Source organism: Fusarium poae, chromosome 3, assembly GCF_019609905.1.
Source record: "Fusarium poae strain DAOMC 252244 chromosome 3, whole genome shotgun sequence".
NCBI classification, from domain to species: Eukaryota; Fungi; Ascomycota; class Sordariomycetes; order Hypocreales; family Nectriaceae; genus Fusarium; species Fusarium poae.
The window spans coordinates 3,147,808-3,166,718 of record NC_058401.1 but is presented as its reverse complement, the minus strand read 5'-3'; the positions used below and the strand labels follow the sequence as shown (position 1 = coordinate 3,166,718).

The window sequence follows — 18,911 nt, the reverse complement described above, 5'->3', positions numbered from 1 at the left end:
TCTCGACTGTGTAACTCGGCCATGAAACAACCCCTACGGAGAAAATCGAAATGCCGTAGGTCACACTCCGATAAAGGGAGAAACCAGAATCTCCATGGATCGTCGCGGCGTCGTGAAACCGCGATGTCACTAAGTTACGGCAAGATCAAAGTCAAGCATCGGTTATACCTGATTCAACTGGACTCTAGATGAAGTCAATTGAAGGAATGTCTCATAAACCTTCCGAGATAGCGAGATAGCAAGTAAATAAACAAACGCCTCACCGATATATACGATAATTCCCTTCACGGTGTATCTCCTCACCGAGATGGGTCCATTCATACAGAAGACTCTGACCAATACTTCGACTTGCCGAGGTTCCAAGACGGTAACCTTGACTTGTATAACAAACGGATCTTGCAGTTAGAGCGGCATACCCATCGATATTCTGTCATATGTATGTATGTCTCAAGGTTAGTAGCAGCGGCGCCTCATTGTTACCTCTGCAGCCGGGGCTTTGACAGGTTTAGGAAAGGGAACAAAACACAAGACAAGGGAGTTATCAAGATGCAGGCTCACAGAACTAGTGGGGTAGATGTTTCAAAACAGGGTCTTTGTGATACAATCTGCCGTGCCTGATAAAGCTTCAAGAGTCGCGGCTTCTATTCCGCTCGAAGTCTGTCGCTACTGTAAACACCAATCTCTCACTTTGACTATCAATTGTAGTAATCCTCTGAACCAGTCCAGTATAAGTTAGCTTACTCATATAATCCGGCATTTCTTCCGATTGACCATGTATCAAAAGAACTAGAGCCATATTAGTCATTGTTCAATACCTAACGCTCGTTATTCCGATACTATTGATGTTATCTAGAAACTACCGGCATGTGAATCAGTGCTACCACATAATGATTCCAAGACATGCATCCATGTCAGCTACAGAGAGACTGCATAAGTCTTTCATCTTCCCGTCAAGTCTGTACTATGACCTATCAACGTAGCATTCAGTCAATGACATGCATATTGGTCCGTTCAACGGCACCCTCCAAGATATTCCGTGGGGGTTGGCTCGGCGCAGCCATTCTCTCGTTCGCAACATATGACCGCTTTCAATCCATATGAGGAGTTGTTTACACCAAGAGAACAACTACGTCTGTTAAAGTCGTACGAATTGTAAAGATCGGCGATCATACCTGGACCGCTTCGCGCGCAATCTTGTGTGACGCTTATTTCAAAGATAGATACAGGGGCTCAATGCAAGATGTCAGTAGAATTATGCCATATCAACAATACGGAGACCATATATTGCGGGTGAGATATAGGTGTAGTTGAAGTAACTGGGCATGTTCTTGGTCATAGTTGCAGTGCATATATATGTGAATCTCACATGAAGTTCCTGGACTCTCAATACACTGCATTATAGAGGGGGGGGGGAACATAATATTCAAACCTCTCAGGCCCATCTGAATCTTTAACCCTCATATATGTACATGGTTGACCTCGGTTGATCCAGGATCGCTTCATCAATGCCACGTCGGCTTGATCAGTGTGACAACTCATGTTTTCAGTAAACATGTATACCCATTCAGAGAGGCGAGTTCAACTAAGTCTTGTAATAAATTCAATAGATTCTGCAGACGGGAAAGAGAGCGTGCAAGATTTGATAACAGCCATGATGGTAAGTTGCATGATCTCATATGATCAGGAACAACAATATGTTGTTTTCTCAGCCATACCCTATGCTCAGGATTAACGTGAGCTGGCGCCTATCAGCATTAATAAGTAGCTGATAATGAAATTCTCCATAACCGAGCAGGAACCCACGTCAGCTGATATGTATTGAGGCCATTCAGTACCTTCAAGGAAACGCGAGCGCGCGACAACTAAACTTTAATGCTTGGTAAGTGGTTTTTGTCATGAATGTGATGGTTTGAAGTTCTGGTGTAAATAATTTGCCAAAATCCGGACTGTTTAAAGAACTTCATCAAAAGGGAAATGAATGTGCAGTAGATGCCCTTCGGTCGGTCATACCGTTATGTGTGGGTACTGGAATTTGGCAACGGCTATGTTAAACAGACCGAGAATGACGTTAAGGACTCATACGTCAGCAACGGTGTAGCTCAGGCGTCATAGATACTCTGAGATAACTGAAACGTAGGGCTGAGCCATTAACCATCGTTTGGTCTTGTAGTCAGGGCACAATTTGTGAGCATGTCGCGTCTCTGCTTATCATATAACGGGTCGTATTTACAACATCCGCATGGGCATGTCAGACTGGTTCTTATCCTCCGGCCCGATGCATGCCAATGGTTGTCTGACGGCTTGTTCATACCGTTCGGAACTAATTCCAAGTATGGCTGAGTCGACACTCCGTGTCAGACCGGGCCGTTCCCGTGTAAGCCTCATCCGTTGTGGTGCGGAGGGTGTTTTCTCCTTTCAATGATAAGAACTTCCAGGTCCTTGGATTTATGTAAGCTGAGATCCCAGTACGGCTGCACGAGCGGTTCGTTCTCCAGATACTTGTAAGAAATGTGGCTGTACTTTGTGGAAGTAAGATAGAACTGACCCTTTATCATCTTTTCTATACTTTATTGTGATACCACCATCCATGCCACTCCGGTGCTTGTTGTAATGCTGATTCGTATCTGTCGCCACCTGTCTCGCAACAGGTTAACCGCGCGTTAGCTTGCTGGCATTGAACGGCAGGTTTTAAAAAAACCAGGCGGTCCTTTATCTTCCCGATATAACTCGGTATCGTCAACCCATATGGAGACTATCCACACATGCGTGGCTTTGGGATTCCGACTCCTATTCTGAGTCTCCCAGTCTAATATGCATCACTGAGATCTGAGATCCAATCGAACCCTAGTATTGAGTCGATGCAACTCCCAAGGCATGATCATATATGTGGCATTTCAGTTTTGTGGAAGGGAACCGCGATTGGCTGGGCGTTCCAATGCAGATGTTTTATATCGTTTTTTCGTGGTATTTACTGAAAAGTTAACAACTACTGCTTGGTACTGTCAAAGACAGACAAAAGAGCATCATCACAACCTAGGTGTGATGGGTATCGATGGGTATGCAAGGATTCAGTGAACAGACTGGGATGACACACATAAACCGGGAATCGTCAAGGAAGGAATCGAAGGACACCAGATTGACTGGTAAGACCTCTACCCTCGCAGTAAGCTGCTGCCTCGTTGTTAAATTTGAACCACGTCCATCTCATCATACAGTCGGTACCAACCCTGGATATAAATTCTGGCAATGTCTATTGAAGGAAGATGCTTTCGGGCCAGTCTTGTGGGTTGGCTTTGTATAACTTAGAACGCTTGGCTTTGACAGCAAAGGCACGTTGGATTTTCGTTCAGCTCATGATTTTAATGAGACGAGAGGTTGGAGTCACTTTCAGGCGCTGGTTTCACCATCTGAACACTTTGATTAGCGCGCATCGGATTTTTTGTCTTGATGCTCATCGTTTTCTTCGATTCGTTCGGCGTTACATCAACAGGACGTGCGCCTCGGTGCGCGGCTCTGTCAAACTAAGCTCCCTGCACTCCCGACTGGTTGGAGTTGAAGGATGTCTCGGAATGACGGACAGTAGCTCAGCCTTGTTGTGTTCCCAATATCCCCCCAATGACTGGTGCCAAGTGCGTCTTCTCTTCAAGGAGAACCGGCGCCCCGCGGAAGAGCCAAAGCTTTGGATTTGGATGTTGATAAACATATCAGAGAACTTGATCAAACAGAACGACTTTTAGTCAGACTGCCTTGTTCTCTTTTCTTGGTACACTCATCGTGCGTTCAGGATTCTGAAACAGCTCCCTCAGTGTTGTGACCTGATAGCTGGCTAAGCTTTTGAGGGGTTTGAGACATGTTCCAATAAGGTGACACGAGCATGAGTTACTTGAATCCTGCATCGACGCTCGGACATCTGCGGGTATGGTATTGGCCTTTTGATATTTGAGTCAAGGGCCTTCTTTTTTGATCCATCTTTGAGGGTTGATGTTGTTGATGGCGTTGAATATTCCTTGATTTGAAGGTGATGCCTTCGGCCATTTATCAAATCACAGCATTATAGGAAATGTGGTAACTAGACTGGATGCATGCTTCAAATGCATGCCAAGGTTCATTGAGGGATGCGAGAAGCCAACTTTGAAGAGGATTTGAGTGTGTGAAACACCTGCCGGCATTCAGCCCTCCAGGTCGTGAGGGGTATAGATTTGCGTCAGGAAATATTACAGGCTGCCATCTACTCGTGTATGCAGATGAAAGTTATGGTGGTTGAGTCAATAATGCGCGTTTCCAATGGAAGGGCTTGGAATTTGCTGATATGGATGGTTGGGAATGGAAGAACAAAAGTACCAGGCTAGTACTTACTGACGCAGATGCTTAGGTAAGTAACTGGGACTGTTATTGGGGTCGTTACTTCCATATTTCTGTACTGTCTGGGGTTAGGAGGGAAAGAACAGGGGGTAGCTCCTACCTACCACCTGCGGGAAGGCAATCAGTCTTTGGCACCTGCCTGGCCTTGTAACTACCTACCTACCTAGGTACCTAACCTCAAAGTTACCTGTATCTCTACTTAGAAATTAGTACCCCTGTTGGCTTCATGGGTACGAGCATGGCCTGTTCTTGATCCTGCACCAAGTAAAGGCTCGGGAGCCCCTTTTAGGTCAATACCCAATATCCCATCTAGAGATGCTACTTCTAACTTCCGATAGAATATTCATTCATGCACTGATTCCAAGTCCTGCCGAGGTGTCCAAAATGGACGGATACTGCAACCCAGGCAAAGACATACGGGACGAGATGACGAGCTGTACGACCCACAGTCCATCTACTAAGCTCACATGGATGTACATGGATCAGATTGCGTCTATGGGGGGAGCTGATGGTATCGCGGCCTTGAAGATCATCATGCCGGCTACCAAGCCACTGTCTTGCCGTATGGGAGACAATACCTCCATGAGTGTCTTGGAGGGTAGGTTATTCTTGACCACGTTTGCTGACTTGTTTCTAAGATAAATTCTCACGTAATGCTGTCAACTGTTGCACGCGGATTCTTGTGTTCCTGAAAGCTCAGCTTTTACTGCGTTTTAACTCATGACTGGTTAAAAACATCATATTTCCTTTCTACTATATATCTCTCTCAACAAGGCCTCCAGCACGATTCAACCTCATTTTTTCATCGAGCATCAAGAAAAAAAATGTGGAATGATCAAGGAAAGGAGGTTTGTCCAAATGACTGTTGACTGATCAAGAGGTATTGACTAACTGAAAGCGAGAAGCAGCAACAAATGTGGTCGACACACGACCTCGCTTGTGCACACTGCCGGGCACGGAAGATCAGATGTGGTAGGGAACGCCCGCAATGCGAAAGTTGCAAACGCGACGGTGTCGAGTGTCGATATTCATCTCCCGGCAAACGTGTCAATCACGTCAAACTCCTGTAAGTCGGGGACGCCTTGTCTCTTCTGCAATGGAGCACAAAGGCTTACAAACTTATTTGTGTCTCAGGTGCCAGAACTTCGAGACGCTTGAGGACCAGCTGCATAGCATTCAAAATGACCTTTCTGATTTGACGTCACTTGTCAGAGGCGGGAACAGCGTGAGATCTTCATCGCTTGCCGCCGAGGAATGGGCCCCCGAGAATCTTGCTGGTACAGACTCAGGGACAGTAGTCCATACAAACTGTCACATCGTACGAAACAGTTCACAATCCCTCGACCGTTATCATGGGCCTTGCTCCCTTTATGCCCTCTGCAAGGAATTCCATGACGATCCCATGTTTAGTGTTTCCGAGAACAACACTACGACACATACTGCCGTTCCTGAGCAAGCAATGCTACAAGAAATGCTTTACGAAGCAGGTAACGAACCTCATTTAGATGTACCTTCCCAGCCTACAGGAATATGCCTTCCACCCCGACAATTCCTCAACCTTGTTATCAGTCCATTCTTCAAGAACACTGATTACGCCACTGATGTTTTCGTGCGATCAACTTTCCAGCCTCAGATTGATCGAATCTATTCACAGCCTATAGGTCCTTCGGACGAAGGCTGGGCCGTGTGTTTCAATGTTATAGTTCTTCTTGGCATCAAGAGGGAGCCTACCACTCAAGGCAATAGCCACTTCATTCAATCTCTTCTTCAAACGATGAGAATGGCTATCAATAACCCCCGAGTGTTTTTGACACCAAGGCTTGTCAACGTCCAAGCACTTGCCCTTTTGGTAAGACCCTTTTGGCTAGAATCGTTGGATGGCGTTGACTTTGAACCCAGAGTTACGTGGCTGAGCAATATAGTACGACATCACTTGCAGAATTGGTCTTTGCCCAAGCCTGTTTGTTGGCACGTACAATGGGCCTCCATCGGGGTCGCACATCTTCTAATAACCTCCCACCGGAGACTATACTAGAGAGGCACAAGGTTTTCCAGTCGTTATATATCAGAGATAAGAACATTGCCATACTTCGCGGCTCCACTTCTTGGTTACCAGGATGTGAATCCGGGGTCCCATCCTCGTTAGAAAGTCATTCAGAATCTCCTGAAGCAATGGCACGTCTAGAGCTGGCAAAACTTCAGGACGAAGTTTATCAGATCTTCTACGGTACTAGTGCTCCGTCTTTGAGATTTTCCCGAAATCAAGCATTGGGTCAATTACAACAAAAGCTTGAACAGTGGTCTTCAATGTACAACATCATGCAGACACCATTCACCTCAGCAGAATCATTCGCGCTCATGTTATCATTTCTGGCTACAAGAATTTGCTTGTTAAAAGGCTTTGATGGCACAAAATCCATACATATCTTCAGAGATGCCAAAGCCTGCTGCCTTGTCTTTCTGTTGGCCACAGCAGCGAAGAAAGATCGTCATCTTTCCGAAGCTTTGAATGAGACGCTGGGTTATCAGAAGAAACGCGAAAGATCCAACACAAAGAAAGCTAAAAGAAATTCCCAGGCCGATGGTGCACTGCCTGAATATGGCGAGAACGGGATTTCAATACTTCCTCGTCTAGCTACAACCTTCCCGCTAGCAGCAGCATTCATTATAGGAAAGACGGCCATACAGCAGCCAATGACAGACGCGGATGACACCCCCAGTCAGCCAGAAGAGGAAATATCACTTTTAGAAGCACTTCGCGATCAGTTCGCATCGGTCGCCGATCAAGCTCATGTTGATAATCTCGCGTTGAACTTCAGCAAGATCCTGGGTTTGTTAGTTCGAATAGTTCGTCAAAGGCAGTCACCAGGTCAAAGCAATACACCTTCAATTGCCTACAACGAATTGCCGAATCTACATTCCACCAGATCTTCCAGCTCCCTCCATGGCAGTGTTGTAAGTTCCTATAGAGACACACCCCCAGGCCCCGAGAATCATTCAACAGTCAGTTCGATTAGTGAGGTTGTCCCACATTCTTCTTTACTTCTGCCCTTCGCCCAACCGCTTGAATCTCCGACTGGGGGCTCACCATGGTTTGCAAACGCTGGCCACACTATAGGCATGAACCACAACTCAGTTCTTGTAGCGTGGCCCAACCAAAATAAGCGACAATCCGAAGAGGCAGAACTCCCGGTTAAGAGAACGCGGATCGCTTGTCACGACGATTTCTTGGACATTGGTGCAGGATATACCGATCATGGCTCACGGCCTGACGATGATGTTTTATTTACATTCGATTTTCTCAACACAGGAAACGATATGTCTTCTTTTGATATGGATGAATAACCTACTGTGTGCTTTTTCAGAGTGGAGTGGTACAGGTTGGGCACTTTAGGGTAAACTGGCTGCATCTCATTTTCCTTCTTACGGTCCCTGATCTCTATCCCGACAGTGCAATACAAACGCACATTGCACTTACCTCAGTCTTTTGCCCTATTACAAATAGACCCATTATATAAAAGGACGGTTCTTTTATGTTACGGAGTTAGGTCACACTGTCGAAGTATGGGTCATGATTCTTGCTTTGGTAAAGAAACGCCAAATGTTCAACATCCACGCCGCAAACTGCGCCTTTGGGTGGGTAACCCGCAAGCCACATATGTCTTGCAATTGGGCCATCCAATTTTTTATCATGGCAGATTCAAGCGGTTCCAACGATTTGGTCAAGGCCTTGGAAGCAGCTGATCCGTTAAACTTGGACATCACGCACTTGATCATGCGCGCACATTGATTTGGACGCGCCGCTGAGATCATGGACCATCCTTCAGATATTTCTATTTGTTTCGTCTTCTGCAACAATTGGGCTCCGGAGCTGTTAAATTCGTATCAGCAGTGCGACTACTCCTAAACTGCCGGGCGCGCTGGAAATCATGTGCCCAAAGGAGAACTCGGTAATCACTGAAACTGATCTTACTCTCAGTGGTCACAATGCGCTGTATGTTGTACTTGATTTCCGATCACATTTGGAAACTGGAAAGCTCAAATATTGATTCCTCACTCAATACATACTTGATGTAGGGTGGTGGTGTTGGCTTTTGCATGCAGAACGCTATGTCTCATAGTGTGGCAGTCCATACTATGAAGTCGACATAGATATGCACGATTACTTCACGAAAAAGAATAGTCGGACTGGTATGCGGGTTGAAAATAATATCGCCAAGAGTCTGTGAGACAGTTTTTATCACGTAAATCAATACGATGACGGGATTAGACACATCAAATGTCAACAACGGCCCGTACGTGAGGCTCATCGGAGAATTTAGTACTGTTTGTCATACAGAGTAGGGTCATAGAAAACACCAAAATAAGGCTGAGCCATTGTGTATGACACTCAAGAGTTCGGTAGTGAGTCATGGATGAAAACTAAAACCTCGGAGGCCTTCATTTACCATTTGCGTAAAGAGTGTCACAGCAGGCGGTGGGAGTAGGATGCAGTTCTTTTGCAGCACTACATTGCATACACTGCAACGTGGATGGTGCCGTACTATCCAGTATCATTAGATCCAGGCGTGTTCTATCTTTTGATCCTGCAGCCACCTGCCAACATTCATCCTTTTTTAGCTCCTTTCAACCAGACGCAGATGGCTCAACGCTCAGCTTCTTTCGCTGCAGTAAGCAGTGGCGTCCCCATTTTCTCTTGTATTTATCTGAGATAAAGTCCAGATCAGGCACCCATAATGTCCTGGCGAGGAAATGCGTGTTTGCAGCATCGAGGAAGAACTCGCACTTGACAACTTCCCAATTAGTATGGTCCTCGACGTAGTCAGGCTCGTTCGGCGGTAGAGGATCTGTCCTCAAAGGGTACTGCGTGTCAACAAGGAATTTGCATGCAGGGAGTTCGGTGTATTTGCCTAGGTCCTCTTCGTTGCGATCGTTCATACCATGAGTGGGAAGCCAAGTCCCACTGAAGAAACCAAACCCAGTTTCAGCTTCGGAAAACTGTCCAGGCAAGAGGCCTCTGAATTCGGAACGAATGAATTTGGCATGCATATTTCGGGGTAAGAAGTAAGACGAGGGAAAGCGATACCATTCCTTTCCGAAGCATACAGTGTCTTCTTCCCTGCCAATAGGTGTGTTGCCATCTTTGCCTTCCCACAGGGGAGTGTAAATCTTCATAGGCGCAGAGTAAGCAGACCAGATACCGTAAACTCTGAGAAGGGCGATATCAATCGATAGAATCATGGTAATGGTAACAAGCAGAAGTTTTAACTTTGCAGGAATTTTGCCCACCAGTGTCTTTGGCTCCGAGTTGCCCAGAGCAGCCAAGATCATATGGGTAGAAATAGCGGCGTTGAGGGCAAGGAAAGGGTAGGCAGGATACATGAATCTCTCCTCCTTGTGAGGCTGCGAGCTGAAGACAGCCAGCCACATGTAAAAAGGAGAAAGAAAGACAACAGTCCTCAAGCCGGTTTGGAACCCCTGGCCAGATGGTGAAATAATCTTTTGAAGGATGAAAAGTGGCAGGGCCGCAAGTGCAAGAACAAACCAGAGGTTAAAGTTGAGGGCCAAGTTCTTGAAGTAAAAAGTCCAAGGCTCTGTACCGTAGAGCTCCGGGCCATGATCGGACGAGAAGATGTTGTACTTGACAATGTTCCACGTCACAGAAACTTGCTTCTTATAAAAGAAGAGATTTACGAAATAGTCACCAGCCTATCAATATGAGACGACGTCTTCAAAAGCGAGTTGCAAGATGAACTTACAAGAAGGAGGAAAGCGGATACCACACCTCGACCAATGCGAACAAATGCTTCCCACAGTGCTGTCTTGTCTCCAAAGACCAGCAAGATGAGCTCCTCAAGCATAAAAGGCGCACAAAGCGCAGCAGCAAAAGGCCAGCCAAGAATACCGGCAGCGGCAAACCAGAACATGCCCTGGGAGGTCTTAAGGCCTCCACGCCAGTTCATGAAAGCTGCAGCTCCTAGAGTGACCAGGTACATGGCGAAGCTAGATGGGAGGAACGCCGTGCTAGCATGGAAGTTTCCAGGGCTCGCAACGGTGGCCATCAAGAAGAATAGGCCAATTCGGCTGTTAAGTGTGGTGCTAGTTACCATGAACATAATGGTCTGTGTGAGAGCGCAGACAAATGCAAGTCCGTAACGAACGAAATAGAATTCGGCAACCTAGGCAACACGCTGTCAATTGTTGTTCTTAGTGCCTCGGAAACATGATGTTCACCTTATTGGAGTGAGGAAATATCCGGCGCACATTGCCAACGATGGCATGGAAGGCAATGTAGAGCCAGCTGCGAATGGCATAGTCGGGCGAGTATTCCCATGTCTGAAGACCGTAGCTGTGCGATAAGTAATGGGTCGGTTCCCAGTAATTGAATGTCTCGTCACAATCTTGAATCGGCGCAAACCACGCGGACACGAGAGCTGCAGCGAGGAACCAGTAGAAGGCAGAAATCGGTTGCATCGAGTATGCGCTTGGAACTCTAAGCACGGTTAGCAGAGCTCTTGTAGTGTAGAGATGCGCAAAGATTTAGATGGTAATACTTTTTCTTAGCATGGCTGGCAGTCGGGTGCACGAATTGGCGCTGTTGCTGCGCTTGCGGCGCCGTTCCGGGAGCCATCGTATTGTCGCTGTCGACAGTGAGTTGAAGATGGAGGTTTACAAAGTCAGGAATGCTTTCGTCATGGTGGATTTGGAGCTTTCAACAGTTGGGGGAGAGATGGACCCCTGCAAAAAGCACTAAAGTCACTAACATTTACTAAGTGGAGGCGAGTCTCACCGAGGTGAAGGTCAAGAATGGTGGGGTGATAAGCTAGCGCATCCGGATAAGAACCCGCTTTAATCGTTCACCTTGATTTTTTCTTTCCTGCAGCGCTAGTCAGGGTCTTTTATGATGGAAATGAGGCGCCCGGCCTGTTAAAACTTTCTTGCTTTCATCTAAACTTTTGCGCCAGTTGTCGCATTTAAGGCTTTTCAATTTTTCAAATATTACTTCCTTCATTATTGTTCCTGCTCTAGCAAGGACGCATTCGACACTATTTGAATTCTGTTTCTTTTAAATAATATATACAGACCAGCACCAGAATGTCGGGTTTCGAGATTCCAGGCCTCGGCCAGGCCAAACCCAACGAAACTCTACCACCTCTCCCTCCCGCCGACGTTCTCGCCGCTGCTGCGAGCTTTCAAGATATTGAGGTCCCCGATGCCCCTCCCAGCACCACAAACAATGAATCTGCGCCAGTCACTACAGAGCCCCGACCCTCTGAGGTTCAGTCAGCGACAGCACCTGCTGCCGACGCGGATGCCATGACGATCGACCGACCCGACAGCCCTCCTTCCCTTACGGGCGCTCTTGAGGCTGTTCTTGGTGGGCTAGCTCCCGCACAACCCGCGCAAACAGCACAGCCAGCTCCTGCTGCAAGCACCGAGACCGTCCCTCTTCAGAACGATCAGGGCGACAACCCTGAATGGGAGGTTGACTCCTCTCCTTACGAGTCATCTTCTGAATCGAGCAGCTCGGATTCCTCTGATGATGATTCTGATAACGAAGGATACGAGCTACTGGGAGTTGAAGAGACTGCCCGCTTGCTCATGCAGGCCGAGGGAGGATCTGACGATGAAGGCGATCGAGGCGCGAAGGGTTCTACCGCTGCCCAGATCCGAACAAAGAACGAGATACCTGAAGAGGTTATTCCCAAACCTGATGTTACAATTACACCCGAAATGAAGATCGAAGAGCTGGGTGTCATCGAGCACATCGTGGAGAACATTATGCTGGTCAAGGCATTCACACCGGGAGAGTACCAAGTTCTTGACTCAGGTTCCGTGCTCTGTACAGCTGAGCGAGCTGTCATAGGCGTAATCGCAGAAACGATAGGAAAGGTTCTGCAACCTATGTATACTGTGCGCTTCACAACAGACCAGGATATCAAGGATCTCGGCCTTGAGGTTGGCCATACAGTATTTTACCCCGTCGACCATGCCTTGTACGTTTTTACAGAGCCATTGAAGAACTTGAAAGGTTCAGATGCCAGTAATCTCCACGACGAAGAAGTTGGCGATGATGAAATGGAATTTTCTGATGATGAGAAGGAAGCAGAGTATAAAAGAGCTCTCAAGCAGAAGAAGAAGGATAAGTGGAAGAAGGATCCATCCAAGGTAGGCAAGGAGCCTCATCCTTTGCGACAGGAATCACGACCGGATGTTGCTTTGAACTACGACGATGACGAAGATGGTCCCTACAAGCCTCTTGCGCGACCGCCTGGCTATGGCAGCGGTCCCTCCACAACCGAGACCTACGAGCACCCATCGGGCAGAAACCTTAACCAGCGAGGAGGACGCCGGGGAGACTCTAGAGGTCGTGGTGGACGTGGGCGTGGATCCGGACGTGGCGGACGAGGAGGCTTTAATCAGCCCAGGGATGGTTACTCGCTGCCTCCTCAAGGGACTCATCAGCCTGCTCAGCAAACAGCCCCCCCTACCGCGTGGCCCGGTGCTCAACCTCCGGCTCAAGGTGCGGCCCCAGCCATGCCCAATTTTGGCTTCCAACTCCCAGGCTGGCCTCAGGCGCCTCCTCAAGGCAATGCTGCAGCAGTTCCTCCCCCACCTCCCGGGTGGCCAAACGCTCAGGGTCAGCAGGGCGCAAATGGAGGAGCCTTTGTAAATCCCGCCTTCTTCGCTGCGCTCATGTCTACTATGCAAGCACAGCAGCAAAGCGGCCAATCACCCTGGGGGCAACAGCAGCCTCCCAATAATGGCAATGGTCAAGGCCAGTAGAGGCAGTCACGAAATAATTGTTATCGATAAAAGGCATTGATGGCGCTATGGAATTTGCTTTACTGGGTATAGACAAAAAGGGCAAGTTATCCAATATCAATCATACCTACAGTGTGAAACTGCCTCTGTTAGCACCAATGAGATGTGTAAATGCATCTGGCTGTCCTGTTCTACAATAATGTGCGTGTATTCTCATATACAATCCGTCGCTCACGATGAATGACTCCTGGCAAACTATCTCGTAGGCACTGTTTATCCTCTAAGCGTAACTACAAATACAAATAAGCGTCTAAAGATCGCTCCACTTGTCCTCGGACTTTCCATCAAATTCATAAAAGCCGAGCTCATAAACAAGACCAAGTGTCATGCGGGCATGCTGAAGCATGTGGTCAAAAGACAGATACTTGATGTTGTCATCAGTGCTGTGGATGTGAGGGTCGGAGTACTCGAAGGCAGATTCAATGACGAAAGCTGATGGGTAGCCGGCCTTGGAGGCAGAAGCGTGGTCGGAGCAGGCGTATCCACACTTGGTCTCAACCCAAGGAATGTCGCAGTACTGGAAATGCGGGTCAGTATAATCATCGAACGTGGGTTTATGAAAAACATACCTCCTCAACAACGGTCTTGATAAAGGTGGTCAAGCCGGAGTCAACAAAATCGGTGATGACACCGACACTTTCGGGCTGGCCGGCGTCGAGAGTCTTCTGGACATAACCAGTCATGTCCTGCTGTAGCATAGCCTTGACATCACGGTCAGTCTCCTCGTATGACTTGAAGATAGCCTGGCTTCCGAGCAAACCACCCTCCTCAGCCGAGTACCAGTGGAACTCAATTGTGTTGGGAGCCTTGCCCTTGACAACATCCTTGGAGTTCAGGAGAGCACGGAACACCTCCATGATGGTGACTGAACCGCTACCATCATCGTCGGCACCAGGGGCAGCGAGAATGGAAGGAAGGAAAAGGTTGATGGAGTCCTGGTGGGCGCCAATTACAACGGTGCTGTTGGATTGACCAGGAATGGTGGCGATAACGGAGTGCTGCTTCCATGTGTGAGGAAAGCTCTCAGCGAACACGGTATCTTCGGCACCAGCATCCTTGATGATCTGGTTGACCTTCTCAAGAACCCAGTCAGAAGACTGGAGGCCGTAATCGGACTTGAAGTATCGGGTGTGAAAGCTGGTCAACTTCTCGAGGTTGGCCTCCATGTTCTTCTTTTCGAGCTTCTTGGAGAGCTTTGCGACCTCGTCTTGCTTTACGCATTTCTTAGGAAAAGTGACAGTGCTTTCGGCGTTGATGCCCTTGGAGCCAAGCGTAGTCGTCTCGGTGATGTCCATGAAGTTCTGGCCGTTCTGAAGTTATGTTAGGAATTTCACTGCAATTCCACGTGGTGTGTATGAGACTTACACGACGCATCTCCCACTTCTCCTCCTCAGTAATCCATTGTGTCTTGCCAGGAGCGGTCTCGACGAGAAACAGCTCGTCTGGCTGAAGAACAATGTTGTCGGCCTCGGCGATTTCAATGAAACGAGCCGATACGGCAGGCAGACAAGCCGCCAAAAGAGAAGCTTGAGAGAACTTCATTATAGACGTAGGGTGTATAGCTTAGTACTAGGTATGTTGAGTTAGGAAGCAGAAGATGATGTTGGAGAAATGTTGGGCAAATGACGCGCGGAACTGCCTGGAGAGATAAGATCCGAGGCAGGTACCGACCGTACAGCAGCGCCATGACGATCACGTAAGGTTCCTAACGTAGATGCTTGCCGTTTTGGGATGATGGCGGTCACGGATTGGTCTTGTGACTGTTGGCGGAAGCTTGTATGTGGATACCCGGTTGCCATGAAGGGAGACCTTGCTTTGTTATCATACCGACTTGTCATGTCAATGCGCATGAAGCCCATGTAGACTACCTAACAATGGATGCTTATGATTATGGCAATAATTAGGTATTTATCTATCTTGGCAAGTACGTATTCAAGATAGTTTTGTTATAGAGAGTAACTGGATATACTCGGTGCGACTCCTTCTTATTTCCCGTACATTGCCTGGGCAAATCTCAGCTAGTGAGTGGTAGCCCAGAACGCCATCATGAGACCTTCTGGGGTGGCCTCAAGCTCCCTGGGCTTTTAAACCAACACCGCTTCCGCCATCCACGTTTATATCTTATCTTATTGGTGACCGCCTAATCTATGTCAAGAATATAATTGACTTGGATTGACGAAAAGAATCATGTCACAAACCTTTTGTCCCAGGACTTATGATAAGCCTTACAAAGGATAAACACATTCGCCATATCCATCAACTCGAAGCCCGTTGATCTGTAAAACCCCCGGAGGATATATATCCAGGGATAGATTATCGAGTCAGGGTGTGGTTATGGTTGTATACGGCCATCTACGAGTTGGACAAAAATGTTCAAAATAATCAAGCGCCACTAGCCTTGGCTCGATGTTGTCTGGAAGTAGAATTCCAATTTTCATAGTCCACAGTCTTTCGCCGACTTGGTCTTCATGTTTGTTGCTGCGACAAAAGGACTCGAAAGAAGATTAAGAAAGTCTTTGATGATACTTCCAATGTCTTTATGTAGATTTCCCATCATAGCTTCAACAGCTTTATTCCTATTTTCGATACTTCTATTTCGATTATCCAAGAACCTTTGTCGTGAGATAGATTTATATATGAAAAGAACGCTTCTTCGTCGAGTCGTAACTTCTTTGTAACCGTTGAGTGCTTTGTCGTTGGTACACTTAGTAGCAGTGTAGTGCATTACCTTTGTCCAAGAACCAAAATGCGATAAAGAAATATGACGTTGTTCAAGATCGGGTTCACACCATCATGTTTCAAGTCCTCGATGAGAGAATCTTTATAATAGACGACACGATCCTTCAGTTTCGGATATATCTAAATACACATCTCACTATCCATCGCTACTCGAAAGTATAGCCCAGCAATCATTGAGAACACGTCTAGTACAGTTTCAAAACTATTCACAACTACCATCAACATGGCACCTCGCAAATCCACCTCCAAGTCCAAGCCTGCTCTTGAAACGCCTATGCGGCAGACTCGTGCTCGCTCAAAGCTCAGTAACTCTACTCCTCTGATGCAAGGTCTTGACCACAGAGGACATGCCCAAGGTCCCCTCATCGAAAAGCCTAAGGCTCGGGCAGACAGAAAAGCTGTCGATAAACCGGACAGCAGTCCGAAGTCGACGTTGAAAAAGGCCAACAACAAACAAAGGAGGAAGGACAAGGTCGTCTTCCGAGCCCGGCTCAGTTACTCAGCGACACCTCCCTTGTCGCCAGCAGCTACGTCGCCATCGTCAACAGCTCAACAGTCGGCGGCACAAGAAGCCTCAACATTGTTGACACCTGTTGGTTCTGACAACGTCGACGCCTCGCAGAGTCCGTCAAACGGTGATGACTGTGGCAACGACTCGAATGATGCACCTCCCGCTCAGGACAATAGTAACTATGTCCCGAGTGAAGAGGATTCTGAATTGTCAGATGATGCCCCTGATTCTCCCGGTTTTTCAGACTCTTCTGATCCGCCAAGCCCAGCTCAAGACCATGAGGACGGCGGCGATAGTGGTTCCTCCGAGTCTCCCAATTCCGCTGGCATTCCTGATCCCAACCTTACCACCAACCAAGGTGGTACTGGTGGTCACGATATCCCTGTCGAAGAAAATGAAGATTCCAATCTTTCTGATTCTTCAGACAACGGTATTCCGCCTTCGGAACCCAATGCTCACTGCAAAGTCTTGACACCGATCGGCTTCCCGACAAACACAGATTCATCTGGATCCAGTAGTCCATCCTCGGGCAGTTTCAGCCCCTTGATTATGCCCAATCCTGACCCGTAAGTCGATACACCCATGCCTTTCTACAGCATATCCTAACGTTTTAGAGAAATCCCTAGTCTTTTTGGCTCCGGTGTCAGAGCTCGTCCGCACTATGGCTGGTATGAGCAGTATCATCAAACCGGGCGTGACTGCGCAAAGGTACATGGTTGCACACACAATCCCGGAAGGGTATGCCACAGCTGCCACGCCGATTGGCAAAAGGCCTGGTCTGTATATTTCAAGGCTCATGAGCTTCTCGATGAAGCAGTTGCCAACCCAGAGAAGTACCTGGCCGATACAGGACTTGATGTGCGCAAGGGCTATATGGGACACCTGTTGGAGGGGTCGGGCTGGGAGGTGCTGGCACTGGAATTGCAGCCTCCTACTGGCAATAGTATTCGGCTTCATCCTACACGCATTGCCAAGCACAGGCTGGCTTTTGCTCAGATGGCGGTTGACATGCAATAAGTTGTTTGTTATGTTTTGTTTTGACGACTGGTGGAGTTATGCGATATGTTTTCTTTCATAGAACAGTTAGAACCGTGTTTGGAAAGGTGTTATGGAGTATTATCCGACTTACATGTAGTTTCTTCAAATTGCGCCATGGTTTACATTCTTTTTCGTAACTTCGTGAACCGAGCTTCGCTCATGATCCCTGAAGCTTTGAGGGGCTTCTCATAGTCCCATGTCTTCGTCACTCTGCTCATCAGACTCTTGGCCGCCGCCTTCTTCCTCCTCTTCTCTCCTTGTTGTTTCTGTACTTGTGCCGAGCTTCCTCACACCTTCGACGACACCAATGACGAATCCTCTGCTCTCTGCAAGCTCCATGGCCCCCACACCTCGCAAACTCATGACACCGTCGACTCCGCCCTCGAGCTGGGCTGTACTAGATCGCATCTTGGCGGCTCTGACTTCTTGCAAGTCCCGGAGTAGCGACCGCACTTCTGACGAGGATGCAATATCATCGGATGCATGTGCAAGAAGCATTTCGGCAACTTCAAACCAGTGATATGGCAGAGCCCCTGCAGGCGCATCCGATGTGCAAGATGGAAGAAACGGTGGAGAAAGTACAGTCTCGTCGTCTAGGAAGGGATTCAACCTCCGCGCATTGCCTCGACTATCTGCTCGAGCTGGTGGTGGAGGCGGTGGTGCCCAGCCTTTAGGATCGATCTTTGTTTCGTGATGAACGATGTCGCGTAACGAGTCGGGATGAAGCCATGGAGGAGGAACGATATTCGCACGTCGTTGTTTCTTTAAAAGGATCGCAAGCCATAGCGGCAGGGTACTTCGGTGCGGTGGTCGAAGGGCTGGTGTCGTGCCCTGTGTAACAGGTCAGCGTCGAGCTTGTGGACGCGACTAAGGACGCGCTCACCGTTAGAAGCTCAATACTCTCAAGTCGTTGACGAGGGACTACAGTAACAAGTTCCATTTCACACAGAAACGCGACCTCGGAGGGGGTCAGCCCCGAGGGTAGTGGTAAAGCCATATTTTTGCAGTCTGGAACTCGGTTCTAAAGTTGTAAGATATGAATTGAACCTAGGTTTTATGAAGTGCCCCTCCTTTCCAGAGCTACAGCATGGATCTCAGGTTAGTGCCAACCCCACCACCACTACCATGGAGATCTCTCTGAATCTTTCGTTCAAGACATCGAAATTCATATCATGATTTTTGTTACACTGGAGTTATTTTTCTCTTAGCCGTTTGAACGGATGATGGGCTCACAACGCTACCAATGCAGCTACATCATCGAGTACTACTAATGTTCACTTGTGCAAACCACTACAGGGTCCAGCATTCAATAATCCTACTACATCACAACCCATGGTACGAACAGAGGAATGAGATTTAAGCACACCATGGCTCATAGTGCTTATTTGAATGTTCAATTCTATTATCAAACAGAATAGCTTGGCTGTCGGTAAGA

The 18,911-nt window shown here is 47.8% G+C and overlaps 6 protein-coding genes across 6 annotated transcripts; 3 read left to right on the top strand and 3 right to left on the bottom strand.

Annotated features, from left to right (window-relative positions):
- Positions 1-5,186: 5,186 nt before the first annotated feature.
- FPOAC1_008444 (uncharacterized protein) lies at positions 5,187-7,707 on the top strand (the record flags this gene model as incomplete). Its single annotated transcript, XM_044852886.1, has 4 exons — positions 5,187-5,210; positions 5,265-5,428; positions 5,497-6,211; positions 6,262-7,707. The coding sequence occupies 4 exons, from the start codon at positions 5,187-5,189 to the stop codon at positions 7,705-7,707; spliced, it is 2,349 nt and encodes a 782-aa protein (XP_044705556.1).
- Positions 7,708-8,988: 1,281 nt separating this feature from the next.
- On the bottom strand, positions 8,989-10,993 carry FPOAC1_008443 (uncharacterized protein; the record flags this gene model as incomplete). The annotated part of the gene is made up of 4 exons (XM_044852885.1): positions 8,989-10,071; positions 10,122-10,541; positions 10,597-10,855; positions 10,917-10,993. The coding sequence occupies 4 exons, from the start codon at positions 10,991-10,993 to the stop codon at positions 8,989-8,991; spliced, it is 1,839 nt and encodes a 612-aa protein (XP_044705555.1).
- A 464-nt stretch (positions 10,994-11,457) lies between these two features.
- FPOAC1_008442 (uncharacterized protein) lies at positions 11,458-13,149 on the top strand (the record flags this gene model as incomplete). Its single annotated transcript, XM_044852884.1, has 1 exon — positions 11,458-13,149. The coding sequence occupies one exon, from the start codon at positions 11,458-11,460 to the stop codon at positions 13,147-13,149; it is 1,692 nt and encodes a 563-aa protein (XP_044705554.1).
- A 289-nt stretch (positions 13,150-13,438) lies between these two features.
- On the bottom strand, positions 13,439-14,730 carry LAP1 (Leucine aminopeptidase 1; the record flags this gene model as incomplete). Its single annotated transcript, XM_044852883.1, has 3 exons — positions 13,439-13,705; positions 13,758-14,498; positions 14,554-14,730. 3 exons carry the CDS (start codon positions 14,728-14,730, stop codon positions 13,439-13,441), a joined length of 1,185 nt encoding a protein of 394 aa, XP_044705553.1.
- A 1,420-nt stretch (positions 14,731-16,150) lies between these two features.
- Positions 16,151-17,455, top strand: FPOAC1_008440 (uncharacterized protein; the record flags this gene model as incomplete). Its single annotated transcript, XM_044852882.1, has 3 exons — positions 16,151-17,004; positions 17,053-17,106; positions 17,188-17,455. The coding sequence occupies 3 exons, from the start codon at positions 16,151-16,153 to the stop codon at positions 17,453-17,455; spliced, it is 1,176 nt and encodes a 391-aa protein (XP_044705552.1).
- Positions 17,456-17,662: 207 nt separating this feature from the next.
- PSF2 (DNA replication protein psf2) lies at positions 17,663-18,473 on the bottom strand (the record flags this gene model as incomplete). The annotated part of the gene is made up of 2 exons (XM_044852881.1): positions 17,663-18,307; positions 18,360-18,473. 2 exons carry the CDS (start codon positions 18,471-18,473, stop codon positions 17,663-17,665), a joined length of 759 nt encoding a protein of 252 aa, XP_044705551.1.
- Between the last annotated feature and the right edge of the window lie 438 nt (positions 18,474-18,911).